The sequence below is a fragment of the Crassostrea angulata genome, chromosome 6 (genome assembly GCF_025612915.1).
Source record: "Crassostrea angulata isolate pt1a10 chromosome 6, ASM2561291v2, whole genome shotgun sequence".
NCBI lineage: Eukaryota > Metazoa > Mollusca > Bivalvia > Ostreida > Ostreidae > Magallana > Magallana angulata.
The window spans coordinates 60,379,309-60,406,874 of record NC_069116.1 but is presented as its reverse complement, the minus strand read 5'-3'; the positions used below and the strand labels follow the sequence as shown (position 1 = coordinate 60,406,874).

Below are 27,566 nucleotides of genomic sequence, written 5' to 3'. Positions count from 1 at the left end.
CTAGAAAAGCTGTAGGCAACCTCAGATAAAGTAGATTCAGATTCGTCGTTCAAATCAAAATCTTGAAGAGTAGGTTGGGGCCACATCGGGGATCCAGTTTTACTAAGAAAAACATTTAAATTATTTCTAAAAACTCAAGAGTTATTTTATATGTGTGGTTTTACTTATATGCAGGCATTTTGACATGTTGTTGATTCTTCAAAATTGCTTAGACTCTGGACTCTGGACAATTCTTAGGCCTCACAAGGGGTTCAAAGTTTGATGTAGGTTTATAACCCATATATAAACAGTTGTTTAAGATCTTCTCGAGAACTACATTGCTCAATTTGTGATATGAAATGTAAAATCATCCTTTACAGGGGCGCAATGATAAACATAAAAATATGAACGGGATTTATATATATATATATAGGATCCATTATACTACATTGTTTAGATATTTTGTATATATTTCTCCAGAAAGTTGATTTGATTATGTCTATTGTTGCTCAGGTGAGCGATGTGACCTATGGGCCTCTTTTTATGCCTTAATACCGTATTTTCCACTATTCTACATGTATTGTTGAGAAGTGAGTGAATTGTCCACTTTTCTACATGTATTGTTGAGAAGCGAGTGAATTGTCCACTTTTCTACATGTATTGTTGAGAAGCGGGTGAATTGTCCACTTTTCTACATGTATTATTGAGAAGCGGGTGAATTGTCCACTTTTCTACATGTATTGTTGAGAAGCGAGTGAATTGTCCACTTTTCTACATGTATTATTGAGTAGCGGGTGAATTGTCCACTTTTCTACATGTATCGTTGAGAAGTTAGTGAACTGTCCACTATTCTACATGTACTTGGACATCCTCATGTTTTATTTACTTTCGATCATGCGCTTATCAGGTCTGTCATAGTCATACATATCTAGCTAACACCCTGTGTGATTTTTTTATAGACATTGAACTGCCTGAGAATCAAGGGATCCTTTTCTTAAGTAAATAAAAAGTGAATAGGTAATGACTCCTCAATAATAAAATGACTGAATGATCTCCCTTATCCTTCAACAATATATGGGTTTTTAAAAGAAAAATAAGATGTTGTGTATTATTGAAGAAAAGGGTCGTTTTTTTTAATGGGGATGGGGGGGGGGGGGGGGGGGGGGCTAGTGATGAACATCTCTGTTTCCGGAAAAAAAATCCTGGATCCTCCATTGCATTTTGAATCCATTTTATCGCCTATTGCTATTGTTTGCCTGTATCATCTGAAATTCATTTGTTTGTGATATTTTTTTCAGGTCAACTATTGTACAAAACACGTTTTTTTTTATTAAAGTTAACTTAAAAGACCCATCTCTGTTCTGTTAAGCTTGGATGTTCGTATTCAAATTTTGTACATGTTTCATCATAGGAAAATCTTTAGATATAATTAATACTAATTATATTATACGATATATTAAGATTTTTTGTGAAACTCGGCCCCGAGTTAAATCTAAAGTGAGCATCTCAATATATCATGAATACTTGCTCAGTGCTACATTATTATAACTAGTTACTGTATGTAAATATGATAAGAAATGTCAGCAAAATCTTACAGTAGATTTCAACAAAATATTTAAATATTGTGTGGTATAAGTTTTGAAATAAACATAAACTATAGCAGACAACCATTCTGGTAATGAGTAGAGTAACTCAAACACGAAGTAATATTAACAAACAGTTTATTACTGGACAAAGATTTATGCCAGAATACACGAAGAAGCAAATTACGGTTAAAGACATTGAACCTAAATTAAAAAAAATATGAAGGGGATTGTCGAATATGTATTATCAGATTCAACCTAAATATGGAAAACTGTCTATTTTATTTGCAATTGTTTGTACAAAAGTGATCTCTAATTTCAAATGAATATAAATACTCTGATTAGTGCTAAATTTGTTCGTAATTTTGCAAAAAAAAAAAATCCGGTAACATTCAATATTAGAAGTGTCATCGTAATGTTCAATAATATATACAAACTAAACGAAATGATTCAAACATTTCTTTTACATCATGATAATTATAAATCAAAGCAAAATACAATTAATTTAAAATACATATAATTATGTATAAATAATAAGCAGTAGTTTAAATATTTACATGTGGTGCAAAAGTATCTGACAGTCAATTGACAAACAAAAACATGCTGGTAAATAAAGTAAATACACAGAGAGAGAAAACTGCTACATTTGGCAACATAATGAGGATAAAGTTACATCTCGGTGTCAGGCCCGAGGACGGATCATCAGCTGTATTGATTTCAGAGATATCATCGAGTTTTTCCAGTCATACCATGAAATGTATCCAGAACCAGTTTTCTCAGAGTCGGCGTACTGTCCATTAGGGTTAGCCCAGTAACATCTGTAGAACCACCCTGCCGATCTCCACTCGGTGGCACAGTTACTGCTGCTGTACCCGTCATTATCCTGGTCCAGTGTAGAGAACTTCATGTTGTTGCTGTATGACAGGCTATCCCCTACAATCACATTGGTTGTACATCACTGTGTGAATTATTTCAATAAATAGAACAATCAATATGAATGGTATTAAAATACTTATAAATAGATGTATACTAGTATATCATATTGAAGTTTTGTTTAACAAACACTCTTCTCTAACACTTTGTATGATTTAAGAAAATAATCTCAATATCGAATCGAACCATTACTGATCATTGTCGTTATTATGACAGCTGTTATTGTTGTAATCCAGGCTATCCCCTACAGTTACACTGGTTATGATGCGTGATTTATGTCAATAGAATTATCAATTTAAAAATGTCATCATAAAACTTATTCATTGATCTCAAATGAAAATAGTTGTCATCAATAGCTATACTTGACAATTTGAATTGCTAAAGAGAATGACTAATGAAAAATGCCGACTTATTTTGTTTTAATGTTACTTTGTCAGTCAATGAGCAGAAAAATATTAAAGTTCTGAACGATAGACACGCTGTATAATTGTTACCTGCATTCCCACTGTATCCAGTCACCTGTAGCTGATATTTACTGGCCTCGTCCCCGACAGAAAAGTTAGAGTATATAGCATAGGCTTTCTCTCCATTAAATCTCTCCATATCTACTCGCAGTTCTTGGGGGTTCATTGATGTCAATTTATGTAGCATGTCATTTCCTTTAAAAATGAAATATGTATTACATGATTATTTTCTTAGTACCGTCAAACTTTTATCTCTGTATATTTATTTAATCAAACATCATGAATCTTAATCTGCTCATGCGCAAAGGAAAATTGCTAATGGACAGTACACCGACTCTGAGAAATTTTTCCAAAGGGGGAGGAAGTCCATGGTGAGTACTGTGTGAGGAAGTCCATGGTGAGTACTGTGTGAGGAAGTCCATGGTGAGGACTGTGTGAGGAAGTCCATGGTGAGGACTGTGCGAGGAAGTCCATGGTGAGGACTGTGCGAGGAAGTCCATGGTGAGAGGAAGTCCATGGTGAGGACTGTGAGAGGAAGTCCATGGTGTGGACTATGTGAGGAAGTCCATGGTGAGGACTGGGTGAGGAAGTCCATGGTGAAGACTGTGTGAGGAAGTCCATGGTGAGGACTTGGTGAGGAAGTCCATGGTGAAGACTGTGTGAGGAAGTCCATGGTGAGAACTGTGTGAGGAAGTCCATGGTGAGGACTGTGTGAGGAAGTCCATGGTGAGGACTGTGTGAGGAAGTCCATGGTGAAGACTGTGTGAGGAAGTCCATGGTGAGAACTGTGTGAGGAAGTCCATGGTGAAGACTGTGTGAGGAAGTCCATTGTGAGAACTGTGTGAGGAAGTCCATGGTGAAGACTGTGTTAGGAAGTCCATGGTGAGGACTGTGTGAGTTTATTTTTTTTGACTCTACATGTTTTATATGTTTGGAGAGTCCGTACCTTACCTACCCCTGGCCCCTCCCATTAGATCCGTGCATGCTGCATATTTTTTAACATCTAGCCGATTACAATAATCTCTTGAGAAAGAAATTCAATGTCTAATGATAGTAACCATTTTACTTAATGTAATTAAAAATGTGTGTTTGCTAATTCTTGTCAAAATAATTACGTTCATTCATTAATATTTACAGCTACCGAGTAGTACTTCATCTATGTTAAAAAATATATTTAGTTACTTTCACTTTCAAAACGGATTCAAAACAATGTCTTGTGAACGAAGGTGTTGCAGTTCTTATGCTATTTCCCCCTAAAGGAGTTGCAGATAAAGTAGAAAAATTAAATTTACAGACTTCGATGTAAATCTTTTATTGCATGCAACGTATTACATAAAGCAGTGTAGAATTTTATTTGGAAAGTTTGTAGTAACTTTTAGGAGACCATGAAATAAATATGAAAATGATCATACAGACAAATGTAACAGATTTCATGCATTTTAAGAGGAGAATCCTCTATTGTTTTGAAAAACTGCCTCTTGAACCAAAATTATTCTAATATTATCATTAAGAACCATGTATTTTCTTAAAAACTACTATTTTCGAATTTTGTTTCAAACAGGTATATTTTTAAGAAAAAAATGAATTTTAAGAAAAAAATATTTCTACTCTTAAAATGCAAAAGCGGTATGCTAATTTACAATTGAGATGTCGACTTTGGTCTATAGTGGTTAAGCGTGAGAACTTTTTGTTTAGGTTCGAATCCTGATGTGTTTGGTAATAATTTTATGAATGATTTTTTTACTACGTTTTGACAAAGGAAACAACATTTTAAAAATCTAAAATGAATAATATCGATTTTGAAATAAAAATTTTAGAGTACGGTTAAATTAATTTGTTCGTTCCTGCATCTGATCTCATACATGTACTTCCTGTGCAATGTACCCGACGTATACGTACATGAATGAACTGTCCACATATAAATCTATCACATACTAAAGTGGACTTCAACACAACGTACAAGTACCATGCATCTATAATTATCAAAAAAGTGAGTGTATCTTCTTTGAAAAATCATGTCGTTTACAAAGACACTATGCGACATATGCAGGCCATTTAAAGCAAAAGGCAAAAGAGAAAAATAACTGTTAACCAGTACGAGTGGGCAAAGAAGCAATCGGCGAATGTAAATCTTGATGGACACACGTGTTCCAAGTGTTAATCTAAATACTATAGAGACATAAAATCAATACAGTCGAAAGGAATATCAACATTTGAACTAAAAAGGGTCAAATGTGAACATTTGATTGCTTTCCCATTTCCACGCGCTCGAAAGTCAAAATCAAATTGTTTTTTATGTAAATATAAACAAACTGGCTTTTGTACCAGCGGACGCCAGGGTGGAAATTTTCTTGCGATGGGGCGTTTTGATTTCGCTAGGTATGCATTGTTGCAAATCACATTTGCAAAATAAAAAACTGAAACCTGATGAAAAGGCTAATGCACAAACAATACCATGTAAACGGATACTGGCTGCTGACCTCGTTGGCATTTTAAAGGATGTACACCATGTTATGTCTGGTACAGACAACAAGCGTCTCAGTTTTGATGAGGAATCATCCTTTACCGACGAAGATCTCTTTAATTTGACAGGACTTAAAACTCTCAATTTTGCAGACCTTGTACTCAGAGCAGATTTTAAACCAACAAAACGAAGCATTGGAAGCCCTAAGAAAATGATACGCTTCTTTTAAAACTCCGAACTGGTCTTTCTTTAAGGTACGTTATTCTACATGTCACACTTGTAAATAAAAACATTTAACATTACTCCAAATATACTGATTTAAACATGTTAAAAAATTATGTTAATCATCGACAAATGAACATCCCAAAGACTGATTTATTTGTAAGTGTAACATATATTTCAAGGTACTCAGTATCAACTTCGAACTATTTAGAACTGTCATATTAGGGTCCCCTATTTTTTATTCCCTAAATCGGTGTCAGTATCTATCCATCTATCTATCTATCTATCTATCTATCTATCTATCTATCTATCTATCTATCTATCTATCTATCTATCTATCTATCTATCTAATATCTATCTATCTGCCCAATCATTTTTCCATCCATTTATTTACTCGTCTATCTATCTATTCATCCGTCTATCTAGTATCTATCCATCAGTCTCTCTGTATGATTTAGTTTCCAAAATCCAGCTTATTTTGCTTAAAGCGGAGTCCAATGCTGTTTTTATTTAATATATTTCTGGTGTACATTGTCACAATCTAATTAAAATTAGATGTTTGATCCGCTCGCTTACTCGCTACACAAACGTTTGTGTAGCGAGTAAGCGAGCGGATCAAACATCTAATTTTAATTAGATTGACATTGTCATAATTTAATCTAAGAACAGAGTTGCAGTGGTGTAACAAAAGTGTTTTTTTAACCATATTTCCAAATTCTATGCATGTACATGTATATTGCTATATTTCAGATTAATAGGGATTTTGTGTGGTTCATTAAAACGATACCAAGTCTCGAGGATGATCCAGAGAGGAAAGAAAGCGCTTTCTTAGCACTTTGTTCAAAGTTACGTCGGGTTTAATGCGATAAGTAGAGACGATGTATTAAAAAATCACACATCAGAGTCGCTGATTCCATTTTCAGCAATATTTTGTCCGACTCTGCCATTCTAATTCTTGATGTAACTTACATCCAAAAAAGCCCTAAAAATGTAACGTTCAGAGAAAATGTTATAGCATGCATAAGCACCGTCCGCTTATCAAACCAATGGTTGTGGTTACCACGACAGGGTACATCTTATCAGTTGTTGGGCTGTTTTTTGCTTATGAAATAAAACAATGATGCAGCAATAATGATAAACATGATAAACACAAACGTTGATGAAATTAATGATTGGTTAAAGAGGGTTTCGATGATAAACATGATAAACACAAACGTTGATGAAAATAATGATTGGTTAAAGAGGGTTTCGATGATAAACATGATAAACACAAACGTTGATGAAATTAATGATTGGTTAAAGAGGGTTTCGATCTGTTCTTGAACTTTTAGAAAACGGAGGATTTTACACTGAATACCCCTCAGTCCTCCTAAAATCTTCTAAATATTTTTTAACCAACGACGCTGATCACTCACGACTAGGCACAGAAATACGTTGGGCCGAAGAGTGCATTAATGGTAGGATAAAATCATAATGCATGTTACAGATTATTTGCAGATTGTTGCTGCTTTGTGCAGTTGCTATCGTCCCTCTCTTCATAAAAATTTTTAATGCAGACTGTGAAACTGCCTAGAAAATGTTGAAGATGGCAAGTCTAGAAAACCTTGTACAGAAACGAGTTATAGGTGAAAATGCACTACTTTATAGATCCAAATCATGGTTCCCACTTCAGGACTTGAATAACTGTCTATATGACTTCTCTATGATGACGGAGGATGACATAATGATACGAGCACTAACGTTCGGTATACATCAGGTCCGCCAAGCAGCATCCTATATATATAGATTAGTACATACATGGTACCGCTTCACAGATGAAATCTCGGCAAACTTCAGCTAAACAGTACGACATCTTGCCCTGGGGCCATAAAACTTAGACAAGCTCACTTTTGATCTCAGTCTCACTTTAACAAAAGGAATATATAGCAGAAAAGGTTGTGCTAGATGGTATTGCCAGTGTCCTATAGGTTCTAAAACTGTTGGCACATGCTCGCACGTAGCCTCAGTGATTTGGTTTTTAGCATATGCGGGGCATAATAGCTATAAACCCAAAAAGGACAGAATATTGCCTTTGCTGATGGACGCTGTGGAAGGACATTAAAAATACGACCATGATTAAATTATACACTGAAAGTACATTGAAAAATAGATAATTTACATATTATATATATGTATCTTCGCTTCCCACGGATTTGCGATCCGCTCCGCTCAGAAAGTTTCATTTATGAGAAACAGAATAAAGTGAGGGTTAGCATGACAAATTGTACATGTATGAATCCTGTCCGCATTTTATGTCCCCACATCGGCACTTACTTGTACTACACTCTTTAACACACATGTAACTTACTACATCTATGTGATAATTTTCATACAATTACCTTCACCTGCAAAACAGAATAAAACCAGTGTCCTTGATTTTTTTCAACCAAAAGTGTTTACCTTGCTAATAAAATGAAGGTCAATATGACAACTGAATGAATTCTGTCCGCATTTTACTAGTATATATTCACACGCCAAAAGCTCACTTTCATTATAACTAATGGCAGTGCCTATACACCACAAATACAATCGCACTGCACCCAGAAAACATCATAGCAGTGTCCTTATTTCGCATCAATGATCTACTTAAGGGTATTTAGAAATATTTCAAAGATAAATAGTTTTGTAATTTTCTATTCAAATGTACCTTAAAACAGCTTGTATGTGTGTTGTTTTTAAGAGAGAGAGAGAGAGAGAGAGAGAGAGAGAGAGAGAGAGAGAGAGAGAGAGAGAGAGAGAATTTATACCTATCCAATACTCGTTATAAGCATATCCAAATCCGTTCTTGTATTCCGTCCAGTTACGGTAAAAGTTCACCAAACCATTAACTCTCCGCTGAATCACCTGTTCCGAATTAAGACAACATAAAACAAACATCTATTCATTGAAAGCATCATTTAAAATATTTTTTGTGCATAAACAATGACACCATTTTCGATCTGACTTAAAATGAGTTCATCTTTGGAAAAAAGCTATTACTTTTTTCAGAGAGAGAGAGAGAGAGAGAGAGAGAGAGAGAGAGAGAGAGAGAGAGAGAGAGAGAGAGAGAGAGAGAGAGAAAGAGATTACTGTCCATCCTCCGTTGTCAGTGGTCATATCACAGAATACGGCCTTTGATCTATCTGATGAAGCTGTAACATTATACACGCCGTTCTTCCATCTGGTGTTCGGATATTTTTCCAAAATGTCCGCACAATCAGAACCGGCTATGTAATATGTCTTTGAAAGAAATTGGCTTAACCTTTCCACATTTCTAAGCATATGTATAGCTTCCCCTGAAGAAAGCTGTTCGACCACATACAAACTAGCATTTCTTATGTCGTCAAGAACGTTCTCGCTTTTTATCAAATTATTGGTCTCGCTATTGTTCAACAGAGTATCAACTCTGGTCACGAGAGACACCATTTCCTGCCTCAAGAGTCGCTGCTCGATCTGAAAATTAGACAACTTTTCCTCGATGATGTTTTCGATACCCTCAAGTTTTTTCATCACCATCCTTTCTATACCTTGACTAAATTGCTGAAGCTCCGTTCTCATGCATTGTAACGCCAAATCTGCTGACCTCTGTCTGTCTCCCATATCATCGAACAACACCTGTCCATTAAGTGATACAAGCAATGAAGTCAAAATCAGAATTCCAAACAGTCTACCCATTGCCGAGTTATCCGTCAGATCCGCTTACGATGCAGTGAAACCGATATCAAGTCATAAAACCATAAGGTGTTGTAAAACAAATTGATGTTAGTTTGGTAGTTGTTTCAATATTTTCGGAAGAGATCCAACTTGATCTAACTAAGAATGACCATGTCACTGAAGCTACACTGGCAAGACCACCCTTTATATCTGACAAGGTTTATCTTGATTATATTTCATATTTCGTCCGGATATCTAATTTCGATGCAAAATTCACAAAATTCATCTTGAGTGTCACTAAAGGTCAATTGACAAGGAAGTAAAAACACCCTCAAACAGTCGATTAGAGCTCTAAGAAATGTTGACAAACTCGGGGTTTTATAGGATGAACTTATATCGATTTGGTCCTTTTGACTTAATAGTTTACTGTAAGCAGGTTTTCCTAAATGATTAATTCCATTTTGAGATAGAATATATCATGGCGTTCTTTAAAGTTAATAAAATGAAAAAGCCAAGTGATCCAAAATGAATTATCCACTAATTCAGATCAACACACGCGTTTGTGTAAGCTATGCTATTTCAGATTTATTTCGACCAAGATTTATTTTAATATGTTCAATGCACTAGACAAAATTGCTAACGCACCATTTAAAGTAAAATGATATTTACATCCTAAATTTTTATAAAGATGAATTCAATGTTTAAATAGTTGACTTTAATCATAAGTAAGACATTTAAATGCCCAAACAGATAAATGGATACGATGTTAACTGTAGCGTAACTATTCTTTAGAAATGCTCAAAGCGTGCTCACACTTTTTTGGAAATATAAATCTTTACTTTCTTTTTTGTGTTCTTATAATTGATACATGTGTTACTAAAAACTCACAAAAAACGACAGGGTTTGCCGCGTTTGACCACAGAAGAGCGTGGCAGGGCAGTTGGTATGGTCTCTGCAGGGTGCTCGTTTGGAGAGGTTAGAATTGTTTTTTAATAATTTAACGATTACCCGTAAAATTGGCTAAAAAATGATGCAGCATGCTTATCTAATAAAAAATGTCTTCTTTAGGTAACCACAGTGTGTAATAGGCATCACACGTCAATTGCAAGGTTGTACCGGAAATTTGTACAAACCGCAAGTGCGAGGGACCGAGCAAGAATTTCAAATCGCCGCGTAATTCCTTAGCGACAAAGACGGACATATCGCATTTATCCGAGCAAATGAAGCAACGCCCGATATTGATATGTGAATCAAACAATGGGGGTACCAATGTTTCATAAACAGTACTCAAAGCAACTGGTCAATAAGTTTGCAACACATGATGTTTTATTTTCTGCATTATTATAAACTATGAAAATAATATACTATTTCATCTTTGTTAAGTTTAGATCTAAAACAATAAATAGTAAGTGGTGCGGTAGCAATTTTGCCTAGTGTACGTGTAATTATTATTGGATGCTTGATGCATAACATTTTTTTTTAAGTCATCAGTTTTGAAAACATCTGACAAAGTTTATCTTGATATATGTCATATTCCGTCCTGCAACGTATTGTATCTAATTTTGGTGCCAAAAAAATTTCCAATCGGTTTACATCTTGAGTATCGCTAAAGGTCAATTAACAAGGAAATAAACACTGCTATCACTCTCAAACAGTCGATTAGAGCTCTGGGTTTTTTTTGAGAGGGGGGGGGGGGGGGGTGAACTCAATAACATATAGATTTCGCCTACTTGACTTGAGGGTTTTCTGTAAGCAGGTTTTTCCAAATAATTTCAAATCCCATAGTGCGATAAAAAAACCCATTATGCCTTTCTTTGAAGGTATTAAAACAAAAAATCCAAAAACCAAAAAAGATTTACACATTTGTTTGTGTGATCTATGCTATTCAGATTTATTTAGACCAAAATTAATCGTAATATAATATATGAATAGCCGTAGATGCTTGACGTATAACATCTTTATTAGAGCATCAATTTTGTCTTTGAAAATAAAAGCAAAACCTATTATTCCGCTAATTGTTTCAAAACGTTTCGATGAGTGTCTCTGAGTATAATTGACTTGTTGTATCATTTAGTTGTCATACCTATGGGTTTTCGAACTGATGACTTGTATCATTTAGTTGTCATACCTATGATTTGTCCATTTGGTGTCTTTTTGTATCATTTAGTTGTTAACGTATGAGTTGTCCATTCCAATACTTTTCGTACATATGAGTTTCATGAGGCATGTTCAAATGATTTATATTGGACCAATTTTAAATATGTATAGACAATTATCCCCCGAAATAAATGAAAATCATTAATCCACTACAAAATTTTACAGTTTCATGTATAATTCAAAAAATTGAAAATCATAATTTAAAATAATATTATACTGTAAATTCCTTATATTACGCGAGTACTTAATTCCGCGATCCCGCTGTTTTGTATCAAATCGCGAGAATATATAAAATCGCGAACGCGGAACTTTTATCCATATTTCTCATAGTTCTCAACTCTCAAAAAATAATGGCGAGATTTTAAAATTCGCGAAGGGTGCTCCTCGCGATTTTACGCGGATAATAATTTCTCGCGTTTAATTAGGAATCTACAGTAGTTTACTAAAATATCAATAAAGATCTTTTATATTCATAAGTTCGTACCAGCATTTGCAGCTAGATTAATTTATGTCCTACACAGCTACTGCCTCATGTGAGTTCAGGTAGGAAATGCAAATGATTATTGTCACTCATCTATGAATTGTGCAAAAAGTGTTGCGGGAGTGGATCACTCCTTCACTTCTGCATTAAGTTTGCAACTTTTTGGAAACTTATGTCTGCTTGCCCCATGCCCTTTTTTCTATATTTTTAAAATCTATTTTTCATTTTAATATATAAGACCCTATAACCTGCTTTTACGGACCAATTAGGGTCAAATTTTTAAAACATTTGTCCAGTAATCGTATTTTATATTTTTTTTTAATTTTGTAACATTGACTTTATTGATACCTTTTTTAAAGTATGCTAAGACTAGCTTGTTAGATTATATATCTCTGATATTTGATTCCCACTTTCAATTGAATATCAAACAAAATTTACATTTCTTCTGGGCAAGGCTAGTATGGGAAAAAATGTTTGTTTCTTGTTTTTATTTTAGTGGAAGGTTTTTTTGTTTTGTTTTGTTTTGGTTTTGTTTGTTTGTTTTTTTTTATTTTTTTTATTTGTTTTTTTTTTTTGGGGGGGGGGGGGGGGCTACATTGCTTTATATTAAAAGTCATTGTAATTAGGTTTCTTTTTGTAAGAATGGAATGCAGGTTAGCTATATATTGATATTCAAAATACAAAAGTAGTCCACACACAGACGGATGAACATGAGTTTTGGGTTTTGTTTTTTTAAAATTAAAAATAACATATCGTAAATTTTAAGGACGGTTTGCGGGAGAATTTGGTAACCATCGAGCATTTTAAGAAAATATTTTATGCTTGTAAGAATACAGGTTAGCAATAAATTGATATATAAAACTCAAAAGTAGTCCTCACGCAAAATGAGCATGAGTTTTTGGGGTGGTTCTTTTTTTGGTGGGGGGGGGAACCGTGTAATCTTATTTATGGTGGCATAGATCTGCCACCACTTGTCAGATAGTTATGTCGACTTGTCAGATGATTATGTCGACTTGTCAGATATTTATGTCAACTTGTCAGATCTTTATGTTGACTTGTCAGAAAATAACCACATTTACTAGAAACTCAATTTTTGTTGTTAAAGCGTGTTAGTGCCACTAACTGCCATCAACTTGTCATCATAATATCTGACAAGTCGACATAAAGATCTTATAAGTTAAAATAATTATTTGACAGGTCGACATAAAGATCTGACAAGTTAACATAATTATCTGTCAAGTCGACATAAGGATCTGACAAGTTAACATAAGTATCTGACAGAAAAAATAATATGGCCACTAGTTTAAAGAAAATTATCATTCATATTGTAAGTCGACTTGTCATAATGATGTTGACTTGTCAGATGTTATGTTGTCTTGTCAAATAATTAGGTCGACTTGTCAAATAATTATATCGACTTAAAAGATGATTATGTCGACTTGTCAGACCCTTATGTCGACTTGTCGAAAAAATTATTTCAAATGGATGGCACAAATTGGGCGTGGAAAGGTTAAAATCTTGAATTCTTAAACACGTGAATAAGTAACAAGTCGACTTAAAGAACTGACAGGTGAACATAATTATCTGACAAGTCGACATTAAGATCTGACAAGTCGACATAATTATCTGACAAGTGGTGGCAGATCTATGCCACCATACTTATTTTCTGACTAAGAGGATTGTGTTACGTGGTGACAGGTCGTTGTTAGTAGACTTAATATTTGGAAAGAAGAGCTCTATATAAAGATATAAGAAATTAATAAATGTCGTTTTATGTCTAAAATAACATCTTAACATCTTAACGAGGCCGGGTCTAATTTGTTCTTCCCTAGATTTTTTAATGAAATTTTTCACATGAATTTCTACTGATACATAATTAGTTTTTTAATATAAAAAATAAGACATTTACCACACCTTTGGTTTAAGGGGTCATCTCAAAGTTTGTTAATTTTTAACATAAGATCCTATGGGATTTTGCTTAAAATGTATCAATTTTGCACATTTTTTACATTTTTTAAAACTATTAATATAAAATACATGGTTACTGTCTTGAAATACTGGAATTAATCTATATTTAAGCGGGTTACGAAAACGTGACAGAGGGCAGGCTTGCTGAACCCTCTTCACATTTTCGACCCGAGCACAAATACGCAGTACAGTTAAGGCGGTCAATAAAAATATGGGCAAATGTTTGTGATGAAAACACGTATACTTTAGTTAAACTGCCATGTCCTTTTTAAAATCAATAACAGTCACTCAAATGCAATATATTTCTAAAATATATATATAACAGTACAATATTTTATGTTCATAGTGGTCACGTGATATGGCAGTCGCATGGTACAAGCAGATGTATTTGTGGTTTTGAGGTCATTTAAAAAATTCAATATTGCAAGGGCATAATCATGTCAAAATTCACAACTGAATTATGAAATAACTTGATGTTATATCGTAGATTTTGAAAAACGGTGCGAACTTTTTAAGATAATAATATTTGTTAGTAGAAACCGTAATTTATAATGCATATGTTGAATAATTTTGAAGGTCACGGGGTTAATTTCATTAAAAAATAATTAATTTGTAAGATTTTACAAGGATCGTAGAAGTTTTTAAGTTACATAGCATATTTCAAATTCACATGTAAAAGTTTGTCGGGATCAGGTAAGTGTATGCCCTTGCAATTAAGTGATTTATTTAGGTACTCAGATTTTAGATATATGATATTTTATACAAAACCGAGGTGGCTTCTTTATACGATGCATACTTTTAACAAAATAAAAATAAGACTATATAGGTAGCATTCTACTAATAATAATTTTAAACAAAATATTCATTTATACTTTTCTGTTAATGTATGACATTTATTTTTCTTCGCTATAAAACTGCACGATAGCCTTCAATGATTTAACTTAATGCGTCATTTTGAAGGATATGACGTCATATTTTGTAGTACAGCGAGAACGACATCTCGCTTATTTTTCAGTGTGTACAATATAACGGACATCAAAATTGTAAGTAATAGCATTTGTTGTTTTTAATTAAAAGATTAGTATAAGTTAATTTTACTAATAAATAGATTAATAAGTACTTTCGAGGTTTGTAATATACTGTGATGTCATAATGCACATTTCCCGTACTTTTTGTCTGAACGGAGTTTATTGACAGCCTTAACTGTGCTGCGTATAGCTTATACTTCGAGACATTTATGTTTATTCCACAATATAATATCAATTTTACCCATCAAGTGAGCTATTTTCAACAAATTTTGCTGAATATCTGCAGTTGGAACTATCACGCCATGGCGTCAACCAAGCAAACAGATGACGTCACAATACAAAAGAAATGCTGCGCGAAAGCGTGCGTACTCGATCTGTACTCGGCCTCGTTAATTTCTAAGGACGGTCTGCGGGAGAGCTTGGTGACCATCGAGCCTTTTTAAGAAAATATGTTACGCTTGCTATGAATATAACCTTACACGATGTGTTTTGATCAATTTTAAATTGACATTTGAAATTAGGTTTCTTCGAATTAAGGTAGTCCTATACTCGGCACTAAATGGGCTCAATCATTAAAAGCTTAGCTTTAAATGATAAATATACATTCTAGCAATACATATACAAAAGAAAATATGTATGTTTACATGCTAGTTTGTTTGTTATCACCTCTCAGACGGGTGTACCCCCTTGCGAAAATTATTGACAATTATTAAATTTGCCAGACGTCCGTTTTTCCTAAAAATAATTACCAATTTTGGGAAAATTAGAACTGAACATACAAAATAGAGTATAAATATTTATTTAAGCCATATCTCATCAATAAAATTGCGCAAATTTTTGTAAGTAAGTACGCTTTATGGACCTGATGTATCAAAATAGAATACAAAAAATGCAATGCTAGTATCGCGTTTGGTAATTTTTTTTACTATTTTATGGACTCAAACTTAAATTCATGGTGTTTATTCTATAGATTGACATCTTAGAAAAAAGATTTGGTAAAATAAATTATATGTTGACGGATTACTTTTCACGCTATAAGCTCTAAACCAAGTAGACCATGACGAAAAAATCCGTAAAAATCACATTTTGCTACAGTTTTCTGCCTAGATCTGTCAACAATGTTAGATATCATTTAAACATTAATTAATTGACGATTGAATGAATTCGAAATAGCTTCTGTCTCTAAATTTAAACCGGTTTTAGTAAAAGAAAAAGAAAAATTCGGGGGGGGGGGGGCAAAACAAAGAAGATATAAGCATACCTGAGATCCTGGTTAATCAGAAACTTCGTTTTTCATTTTACTTTAACGGAATCGAGTTTCTCAACATTAATTATTTCTATCTCTCATAGAATACATATATTACAGTTTTAATTGCTTATTATTGCCATTGTTTACAACAGCGATGTAGAGCAAAATCAATACCAGGTATCAAAAACGCTTTGTAAAAGTCGAACCAATATTGTAAAATCCGTATTATGACGTAGTGCAATACTCGGACTACTTTAAATTGCACCTGCAGAGTTTATGAAGCACGTGCTAAAGCTCTTCAGTGAAAACAAGCAACCAAATAAAGTGTGAATAACTGGGTTTTCCTCTGGGTTGTTTTTAGGGTAGTTTTCGTCCGGGTTCAAAAGATGTGTTTGACTGATACATTTTGAAAGGTTTTTTCCTGTTTCAACGAAATGTTTATCAAGAGAAGTATCGAAATAGTAACACTTATCAGGAATCTGATCGACCAGTCCTAGATGTGAAATGTTGTAAATGCTTTATTCATCGAACCAACGACGCGTTTTCATAACTACTATGAGCCTACTTTGTCTGAAATATTTATAAAACCTGTTTAATCTTCTTCTTTTTTAAACCTACTTTAACTTTGTCTATTGCCTGTATGTGTAGAGGATTCTGTAGTTCTCTTTGAATCTGGAGACACATCACGTGACCTCTTAGAAGACTGACGTGTGTGTGCACGTCTTGTTATTGACACGGAATTGATTTTTTTCTGCATTTAACTACGTTTTCTGTGATGCACAGTAGCCTCTTCTTGACATGCGGCGTTTCCTGACTATCTTTGAGCGCTTTTTAAATTTGTTTTTGTCCAATTTGTTCATTGTAATTGATTATTGACACCCACGTGACCATGTGCCAAAACATTTACTGTACAGTATCACATTTATCCATTATTATCATTATACATTAGGTATAAGTTAATTCCAGATTCAGATCAAGGATTTGACGTTAAAGGCACAAGTTGTACTCATGGGATCTGGGGCGTCAAAGCGGCCCAAGTGGGTCATTCATTTTGCCTTGGTGGGAGCCAGGGGCAAACCCCCTGTAGCTCCTGGTTTCTTGAGATTTTGTATGGGAAAATTTAATTGTACAAAGATAACCGGGCCAGCTTGTATTATAATAGACATTGAAGAGTCGTTTAAACACTAGCTAGTTTATTAAGAATGTACTCAAAGGCAGTTTAATAGTCACAATTAACTACGAGTAGCGTGACTAAAATGAGTTCTCAATTCCGTCACTGAAATCATATACTAGTTATGGTTAAAAGTGGATGTATATCAAGAATGACAGCGTCAGGATACAAAATCTTTAACCCTATATCATAACGTACTTAATCTGGTGTTTATGTGTTCACTGCTTACGCTTGTGTCATATGCTACAATGGATTTGACAAAGTGTGAAATTTCGCAGACATTTCTAGTATAACATAAACAACGAAATTCATTATATAAAGATAGTAATACTAGTAGAATTTAAATTTTATAACACATTTTTTTCTTATCTCTTTCAGATATTAAAACACGTGGCCGAACTGCAATAAATAAGATATTCATATTAAAGCATACGGTCCAAAGTTTGAAATGAGAAAACTGTCATGTACTTTTGATTTCAATATTCGAACTTTATTATTACTTTCTTAATAATCTAAATATTTGTAAAGGACAATACATAACAGGGTCTCCAAGAATATATAAAAAAAAGTTGTATTCGATCCATCTTTCAAATTTTTCATTTAATTCGATAATATTCCCAAGTTAATACATTTAATTTGCTTACAATCAGTAGTTTAGTTTTTGGAACTGGTGTTTAGAAAAAAGGTAAAATGTTTAAACCTACGAAACCAAAGTATAAGTTTATCAATCGCAATCTCTCCGGTCTTTCAATAAATATGTCTCATTTTTTGCTTGTGAGAAATGTCTGAGAAGTCGCTATTGAACAAAGTTTTTCATAACGGAAAAATTGATGGTCGGTTGCTTCAAATTTGTTGAGAGAAGTTGATTTTTGGTGATTGTTTTTTTTGTAAAGTTTTTTAATGGATTCTTAAGGGGAGGGTGGGTTTTTGGGTTTTTTTGTTTTTTTTTTCGGGTGGGGGGGGGTGGTCGTTTTCTTTTGTTTGATAGTTTGTTTAATGGTGTTATATTTTTATTTTACTTTTTTTTTATTTTAATCAAATAACGCAATTATTGTGAGAAATGTCTAAGAAGTTGCTTTTGAACAAACTTTTTCATAACGGAAAAGTTGATGGTCGGTTGCTTCAAATTTGTTGAGAAAAGTTGATTTTTGGTGATTGATTTTTTTAAAAAGTTTTTTAATGGATTCTTAAGGGGTAGGGTGGGTTTTTGTTTTGTTTTTGTTTTTTTTTTTGGGGGGGGGGGGGGGGAGGGGTCGTTTTCATTTGTTTGATAGTTTGTTTAATGATGTTATATTTTTTTTTTACTTTTTTCTTTTTATTTTAATCAAATAACTCAAACATTTTCTAAACAAAACGTGTTAAAATACATAGCTTTTGTTTTTGTACAAAGTTATGTTATAGTCATAAATGAATATCGGAATAATGATGCTTAGAGTATCATCTGATATAAGAATTATGATTAAGACATGAAAAACGTGATTCTAATTTGTAAACAAACTGTTTTTCCATCGTGTTTTCATTGCTAGGTTTTCCCGCACTCATTTGCAGTGGCGTTATAAATGAATGGCGCCCTTTCTTTATATTAGTGGATGGATATTGACAATAAAGAAACAGACACTATAAGAAGATTTGTGACAGAAAAATCTACATTCCCCACTGGTCCATTCATAACAGTATGGAATAACTGTAATACTCGCACATTTCTTTCTTTCTAGATAATTCAAAATTTCTGTAAACTAAATATCTTAAAGGTATTTGTGGCGTGTTTTGAGTAAAACATTTTCATGAGTTTGAGTAAAAATAAACATCATGCGTCTATTAATTATACGTTTCACAAAATCTTGGCCCATAAAACATGTTCTGTCTTTAGTAAATTGTCTCTAAACTTTGCAACACGTCTGATGAATATTAATGTGGTCCGCCATTCAATTATAACGCCACTGCGCATGAGTGAGTGAAAACCTAGCAATGAAAACACGATGGAAAAACAGTTTGTTTACAAATTAGAATCACGTTTTTCATGTCTTAATTATAATTCTTATATCAGATGATACTAGAAGCATCCTTATTCCGATATTCATTTATGAATATAACATAGCTTTGTACAAAAACAAAAGCTATGTATTTTAACACAGAAATGTTTTTAAATATCCATCTCTAAATTTTCAAAATTGTAACATTGAGTACGTGTTAAGCCATAAACACTTAGGATTAACTTTTTCCGAAAATCTCAGATGGACAGCATATATTGATAATACAATAGCAAAGGCACACAAAAGAATAATTCTAATAAAAAAACTAAAATATAAATTAAATCCTTCATCTTGATCGCTTATGTACACATCTTTCGTTAGGCCACATTTGGAATAAGCTTCAGGGGCCCGTTTCTCAAAAAGGCGTAAATTTGGGCCTAAGTTAGTCCGACTAACAAAGTTACGCCAATATTTAGTCGGGTCTAAGTTGCGTTTCTGAAAGAGGTGTAAGTTAGGGTTTAAATGTCGAAGAACTAAGACATCTCCGCTGAGTACTAAGCATGCGCATATCGTATTTTGTTTTGCTTTGAGGCTTTGATTATATGTGGTGGATCAATTTTCCAACTCATAGTGCATGTACTTGAAAGTACGCATGTTATACTTTACCACTGAATGTGCATAGTTCAAGTTGTTCATAACATTTTATATTAATGAAAGTAGAACAAATGCTTATACACTTCTTAACATAATGAAATTTTAGAGAAAAAACAGTTGATATGAAAGCGGCATATTATATAAGAGGTTTCAGAAAAACCAAATATGTGACAATTAAATGCATTGTAGATGATATTGAGGCACAATCGTACATATAAATTGAACGAAACAATACGTAGCATTTAACTTCAATGTTCGTGTAAACTTCAAATATTTATAGAACCCAGGGACAGAGTACAGTAGATATGCCCGCATACGTCTGCAGAATGATAAGTATGCTTCATATAGATATTTAAACACTTTCAAATACTGGGATAAAGCTTGATTCTTTTTTATCAATTCACTATATTATTTATAGAAAATAAAATGACCATGAGTTTAACAGCAACCAACTGAAATCGAAAATATCTACTGTATAAATAACATAACATGAGCCTTGTCCATGTCTACAGAAGGAAGAAACGTTCCATTCTCTGTTCCGATATTGAAAGAATGTAGACAATGACATAGAAACGAGGCTTGATTTTCTGCAATTCAAATGATAATAGTTTTGAAAGATATTTTCAACAATTAACAAGACAAGAATTATCAACATTTGAGGCCGGGATCTCCCCAACACCCTTTTCTGTTTTTGGTTTAATCGATTGAGATTGATTGTTTTGTTTTGGGTTTTTTTCGGGAGGGGGGGGGGGTGCGTTAAAGTTATATATACTACATACAGGGAATAATTCGCCCCCGTTTAATTTTCAATCATTTCACCCTCGTTTTCAGCGGGCGAATTTACGACTTGTTGATTTTCAATCTCTATAATTTTAAATAACTTAAATAACAACTGTGACTGGGCGAATTCGCGACATAGCGAAACTATTTGCAAGTGTAGAAGGGCGGAAATTACACGGGACGAAAATAACCCTGTATACAGTATCTTGATTAAAATAAAAATATAAAAGAAAGTTTTATAAATAAAAGGTTTTTAAAAGTTTAATGGAAAATGCATCCAACCCCCCCCCCCCATAAGGCATTTTGCATCTTTGCGGTTTGAACAAGTGCATTTGAGTTTTTTCCCTTTCTGCTTTAGGTTATTGGGGTGGGGTGTATACAATAATTGGTTATCTATTAAGTATGACAAATGCAAGCTAGTCAAATTAGTAAATAATGCACACTGTTGTAAATCTGCTAAAACAACGCTTTTGTATTGCAAGTCGACAACTTCGAAATAAAAAAAACATCCCTTGATATACATACATCTTAAATATGATGAAACAAAACTATCATGAATTCAAGTAATTAAAGATCAATTAAGTTAAATGAGTACAAATAAACAATACATATGCATATGCACGAAGATCATTGATAGTATATGTAAACCATACCTATTTTAAAAGAATTACGATCGGTGTTAAATATGAACGCAATTGATCACTTCATCCTTGAATTAATAAGATTCATGAATTTGTTTTCCAAAAATTCAAGGAGATGTGCATGTGAAATTTTAGAATCTTCAAGAACCTTGACAAACGCTTGTCAATAGATCTAAAATTGATGCACAATCTGCACGCTTCTAAAACATACTTTTAAGTAATATTTTAACAAAACAAAAACTGATTATATGTAAATGCGAGTTCATAAACATTCAAAATACATGCAGCTTTCATACGGTTTTGTAAAGATACTATGAGTAAAATAATGAAAATGAGAATGTATACCTGTTGTTAAGATGTAAGTAATATGCGTAAAGAACAAACACAAAGAACCATACACAAGGACAAGCTACAACTGTAAACGTTTTTAGTTTATCCTATTCAAAGGAGTATTCTCAATATTTTGAAATCAGTTTTGTTTCATAGGTTCAAATTTGATTAGTGATTAGAAACATTAAATTCTAGTCTATGCTTACTGAGTATTGATTTAAAAACCAATAATCTATTCGTACTTATATACATCTATCTTGTTGGGGAATACATGTTTAATTTAGAATTATAACAACTTTTTAATTAGTGTGTTTATATCAGTTATCGGGTATACCCATCTTTCATTATTCTTCATACTTTAGGTAAATTTCATTAACGAGAAGTAATGAATATTACGTTTAATAAGGTCAGCCCATTATTCATCAAATTGTATTTAGAAATATATCGAACAATATATGTATTTTTTAAGTTATACGTATACGTATATATATGTACAAATATTCAATAAATGTGAATGTTTTCCTTAATAATACGAAAAATAACCAAAAAATAAAATTGATAATCTATGTTTATTTTGCCTTAGAAACAAAACACTCGCCATTTTTGTGCACAGACTAAGGACTTACGCCTACCCATTAGCAGACGTAGATTTAAACCCAAATTTAGTCCCGACTAAGTTTCCGCCTTTTTGTGAAACGCAACTTAGTCTGGTTTTGAGGTTTAGTCCCTGATTTAGTCCGGACTAAGCTTACGCCTGGACGTAGGCCCTTTTGAGAAACGGGCCCCAGAAGTTTGGGGAGGACGTTCTCTTGCAGACACAGAAAAGCTTGAACAAATACAACTAACTGCTGCTAGAATAATTGTTACTGGTTTATCAATTTTTGCTTCCAGAGAAAATATACATCTATCGCTCTACTTAGAAACAGGTTGGGGTTAAATTGAAAATCGTGTAATCTTATTATCTTACTCAGAGAATTGTGTCACCGTGGTCGTTGTTAATAGACTATATCAGTTTTCTTGGAAAGAAGACCTCTATATAAAGACATAAGATGACAATTTAAAAGATTTAAAACTTATTGTAATAAATGTCATTTTATGTTTATAATAACATATCGTTAATTTTAAGGACGGTCTGCGGGAGAACTTGGTGACCCTCGAGCCTTTTTAAGTAAATATTTTACGCTTGCTATGAATATAACCTTACACGATGTGTTTTGACAAATTTTAAATTGACATTTGAAATTAGGTTTCTTCGAATTAAATTTCGTCTGAAGAGTTTTTGAAGCACGTGCTAAAGCTCTTCAGCGAAAACAAGTATCCAAATAAAGTGTGAATAATTGGGTTTTCCTCCAGGTTGTTTTAAGGGTAGTTTTCGTCCGGGTTAATATAAGTGTTCAAAAGATGTGTTTGACTGATACATTTTGAAAGCTTTCTTCCTGTTTCAACGAAATGTTTATCAAGAGAAGTATCAAAATAGTAACACTTATATGGAATCTGATCAACCGATCCTAGAGGTGAAATGTTGTACATGCTTTATTCATCGAACCAACGACGCGTTTTCATAACTACTATGAGCCTACTTTGTCTGAAATATTTATGAAAACCTGTTTAATCTTTTTTTTTAACCTACTTTAACTTTGTCTATTGCCTATATGTGTAGAGGATTCTGTAGTTCTCTGAAAATCTGGAGACACACATCACGTGACATCTTACAAGACTGACGTGTGTAAACTCGTCTTGCTATTGACACGGAAGTGATTTTCTACGTTTCTGTGATGCACGGAAGCCTCTACTTGACATGCGGCGTTTCCTGACTATCTTTGAGCGCTTTTTAAATTTTTTTGTCTATTTTGTTCATTGTAATCGATTATTGACACCCACGTGATCATGTTCCAAAACATTTACTGTACAGTAACACATTTATCCATTATAATAAACAGTAGGTATAAGTTAATTCTAGAGTCAGATCCAGGATTTGACGTTAAAGGCACAAGTTGCACGCAGGAGATCTGGGGCGTCAAAGCGGCCAAAGTGGGTCAATAGCCTTGGTGGGGGCCAGGGGCAAACCCCCTGAAGCTCCCGGTTTCTTGAGATTCTGTATGGGAAAACTAAATCAAATTGTACAAAGATAACCAGGCCAGCTGTATTATAATAAACATGGAAGGGTCGTTTAAACACTAGCTAGTTTATTTAGCATGCACTCAAAGGCAGTTTAATAGTCACAGAGTAGCGTGACTAAAATAAGTTCGCAAATCTGTCACTGAAGTCATATACTAGTTATGATAAAATGTGGATGTATATTAATAATGACAGCGTCAGGATACAAAATCTTTAACCCTATATTATTACGTACTCAGTCTCGTGTTTATGTGTTCACTGCTTACACTTGTGTCATATGCTACAATGGATTTATACGATGGATTGTGGCCCCATCCTACCCCGGGGGTCATGATTTTCACAACTTTGAATCTACACTACCTGAGGATGCTTCCACACAAGTGTCAGCTTTCCTGACCGATTAGTTTCTGAGAAGAAGATTTTTAAAGATTTACTTTATATATTCATATGTTAAACTTCGACCCCCCCCCCCCCATTGTGGCCCCACCCTACCTACGGGGGGTCATGATTTTCACAACTTTGAATCTTCACTACCTGATGATGCTTTCACACAAGTGTCAGCTTTCCTGGCTGATTAGTTTCTGAGAAGAAGATATTTAAAGATTTACTCTATATATTCATTTGTTAAACTTCGAACCCCATTGTGGCCCCAACCTCAGGTTAAGTTTACAATACAATATGTTGTTAAAGTTGGTTTCTGGAAGAACAGACTTTGAAAATTTTCTTAATAAATATTGACAAATTTTTACTTTTTTAATCTTTAGTTTTTACGATCTGTGTACAAACATAGAATTGTGAGCAAATCTCTGTATCTTGCTTATAATTCGAAGCTTAACACTCAAATATGGTTAGTAAATAGAAATTGTAAACAATTAAACACAAGAAACATGCACTACATGTAAAACAAATATTCAGTACCCCTACATCAGATTTTGCATAATTTGCGCAGGTTAACAGTTCACTGTCAACGCATTTAAATATTTAGCCTCAATTTACTTCACAAATCGGCACCAAAATATTTTGCATGTTTCAAAATTCCCTTCATACGCGAACTGTTGCACAACAAGCAAATCCATCATAGTCAGATCGACCCTTTTTCGTATAATGTCATGGCTGCTTTAAACAAAGAACTTCGTTTTAGAAGTATGGAATACGAGTCTTGGTAAAATGGGTATGCAAACCCAATCTCTACCCAGAGTTATCGTTCCTGCTTCGCTCCACTTATACCTCTGTTAACGTCTAAAAAGTATTGCCACGAAAACATTGGTAATGGAGTATTACTCCGAGAAATAGTTCTTTGTTTGTTACCGTGATTTACCACTAAAAATCTTTTTATTTCAATATTTTTAGCGAGGCTTTAACATCGAAATGTAGACTGAATACATATAAAACTATAATTTATAATATCATGATTGAGAATGGGTTTTGCCAAGATTCTTGGCATTTAGACGTCAACAGAGGTGTTGTAGCGCAGCGTAATACGCCCTCTGGTGAGAGATTGATGCAAACCCGGGCCGTGGCAAAATAAAAGCCGGGGCAGATCGGCAATCGTCAATTCCAAATACGCATTATTTTGCAGCAATATTTACAGCAAATACAAATATACTAGTCCATCAAATATCCTGAAATTTTAATGAGATTTGCAGATTAATAACTGCCAATCTTTTGTTTTGCCCAGGCCAAGTCTTGCCTACCCATACTGGATGCCGAACCCGAAGCTATTAAACTGATTGAAACACGCCTTTCCTTTATTATTATTTTCGTAATAACTCAGATTTGAAACAGAATTACCCCTTAAGGTAGTCCATCCATAACTATCATATTTCATATCTAATAGATTGCAAGTTTGATCACTAAAATCCTAGTGTGGTTTTAAGGAGTTTATTAAATAATAAAGTTTCACCTTTGAAAAGTTTAAAAAAATTAATTTTGCTTTTATCATATGTTGAAGTTAACATTGAAGTCTATGGGAAAAATGCATTTTTTAATATATTTCTTTAGTACACGTTTCTCTTGGTAATAAGTTGCAAAAGCTTTCTCTGTCTTCGAATATGCTAAAATAATTAATAGTTTACCATACATATTTTCAGAAAATGATTTTTTTAATTTTCCTAAAGGGCAGACACTCTTTAAAAAGTTTTAAGTGCAAAAAGTTCATTTATTGGACTATATATATACACCCAAGTTTGGTTTATGTCAGCTTCATAATAGCTTCAAAATACGTATTTGATGTAGTATAGATCAATCAAAATTGTTAAATTCACCTTAGTTATGGATGGACTACCTTAATTTTTGCAATTTATATTTTCCTTCCCATAAGGATTATTTATGCTAAACTACGTTGAATTTGCCTCGGTAGTTCTTGAGAAGAAGATTTTTAAAAATGCACCCCCCTTTTTCTACAGTTTCAAGGTTTTCTCCGCTTTTAATACATATCGGATTTTCTGCAATTTATATTCGCCCTCCCATAAGGATGCTTTGTGCCAAATTTGGTTGAAATTGGATAAGCGGTTTTAGAGAAGAAGTTCAAAATGTAAAAAGTTTACAGACGGACGGACAGACGGACAACGGACAAAATGTGATCAAAATAGCTCACTTGAGCTTTCAGCTCAGGTGAGCTAAAAACGTAAAATGTTAAAAACCAACAAAACCAAAGTGTATGTTTATTAATCGCAATCTCTCAGGTCTTTTAAAAGAATATGTGTCAATTTTTGCTTGTCAGGCTCGCCTGAGAATTTTTTTTTCAAAACGAAAAGGTTGATGGTCGGTTGCTTTGGTGATTAATTTTTTTTCTGCTGGAGTTATCTATCTTAGAGTGGTGGCTATATGTGTCTTGTCAAACTGTCAGGACTTCATATGACATTAGCACTTGCATTGTTTAACTACTCAAGTTTTTTTCTGAGTTTATTAATGGGTTCTTAGGGGGTAGGGTGGTTTTTGTTTTTTGTTTGTTTTTTTTATGGGGGGGGGGTCGTTTGGTTTTGTTTAATAGTTGTTTAAAGGTTTTATATTTTATTTTACTTTTTTTTTTATCAAACAACGCTAACATGTTTATAATCAAAACGTGTTCCCATGCCAGAAAAACAAATATCAGGTTTTTAAAAATACGCCTTTTCTTTATACTAGTGGATGGATATTGACAATAAAGAAACAGACACTATAAGAAGATTTGTGACAGAAAAATCTACATTCCACACTGGTCCATTCATAACATTATGGAATAAGTGTAATACTCGCAATTTTTTTCTTTCTAGATAATTCAAAATTTCTGTAAACTTAATATCTTAAAGGTATTTGTGGCGTGTTTTTTTTTTTACATGAGTTTGAGTAAAAATAAACATCATGCTTCTTATAATTAGACGTTTCACAAATTTTTGGCCCATAAAACATGTTCTGTCCTTAGTTATTTGTCTCTAAACTTTGCTACACGTCTGATGAATATTACTGTAGTCCGCCATTCATTTATTACTGTGCGTGAGTGCGGGAAAACCTAGCATTGAAAACATGATGGAAGAACAGTTCGTTTACAAATTAAAATGATCACGTTTTTCATGTCTTAAATATAATTCTTAATTCAGGTGATACTCGAAGCATTATTATTCCGATATTCATTAATGTAGAACTATATTAATTATTAATTATGTGTAATAAAAATGAAACACGATTTTAGCATCATCGACACGGTAAACGGAGTAAATA

General features: G+C 33.5%; 1 protein-coding gene across 2 annotated transcripts; it reads right to left on the bottom strand.

Annotated features, from left to right (window-relative positions):
- Positions 1 to 1,683: 1,683 nt before the first annotated feature.
- On the bottom strand, positions 1,684 to 9,562 carry LOC128188677 (fibrinogen-like protein A). Of its 2 annotated transcripts, none has more exons than XM_052859882.1 (4): positions 8,754 to 9,562; positions 8,432 to 8,528; positions 2,990 to 3,154; positions 1,684 to 2,495 (listed from the first exon to the last, which is right to left on the bottom strand). In XM_052859882.1, the coding sequence occupies exons 1-4, from the start codon at positions 9,336 to 9,338 to the stop codon at positions 2,245 to 2,247; spliced, it is 1,098 nt and encodes a 365-aa protein (XP_052715842.1). In that variant the 5' UTR covers positions 9,339 to 9,562; the 3' UTR covers positions 1,684 to 2,244. The 2 variants fall into 2 exon arrangements, with proteins under 2 accessions (XP_052715842.1, XP_052715843.1); XM_052859883.1 differs by lacking the exon at positions 1,684 to 2,495 and adding an exon at positions 2,571 to 2,739.
- Positions 9,563 to 27,566: the final 18,004 nt, after the last annotated feature.

Bases quoted from the DNA above. Each gene is read 5' to 3' on its own strand.
- LOC128188677 (XM_052859882.1), bottom strand. From the start codon at position 9,338: ATGGGTAGACTGTTTGGAATTCTGATTTTGACTTCATTGCTTGTATCA. The intron at 8,529-8,753 runs GTAATCTCTTTC...AATTCGGAACAG, and splicing joins CTGACAACGGAGGATGGACA to GTGATTCAGCGGAGAGTTAA. The intron at 3,155-8,431 runs GTATAAATTCTC...TCATTTTTAAAG, and splicing joins TTATAACGAGTATTGGATAG to GAAATGACATGCTACATAAA.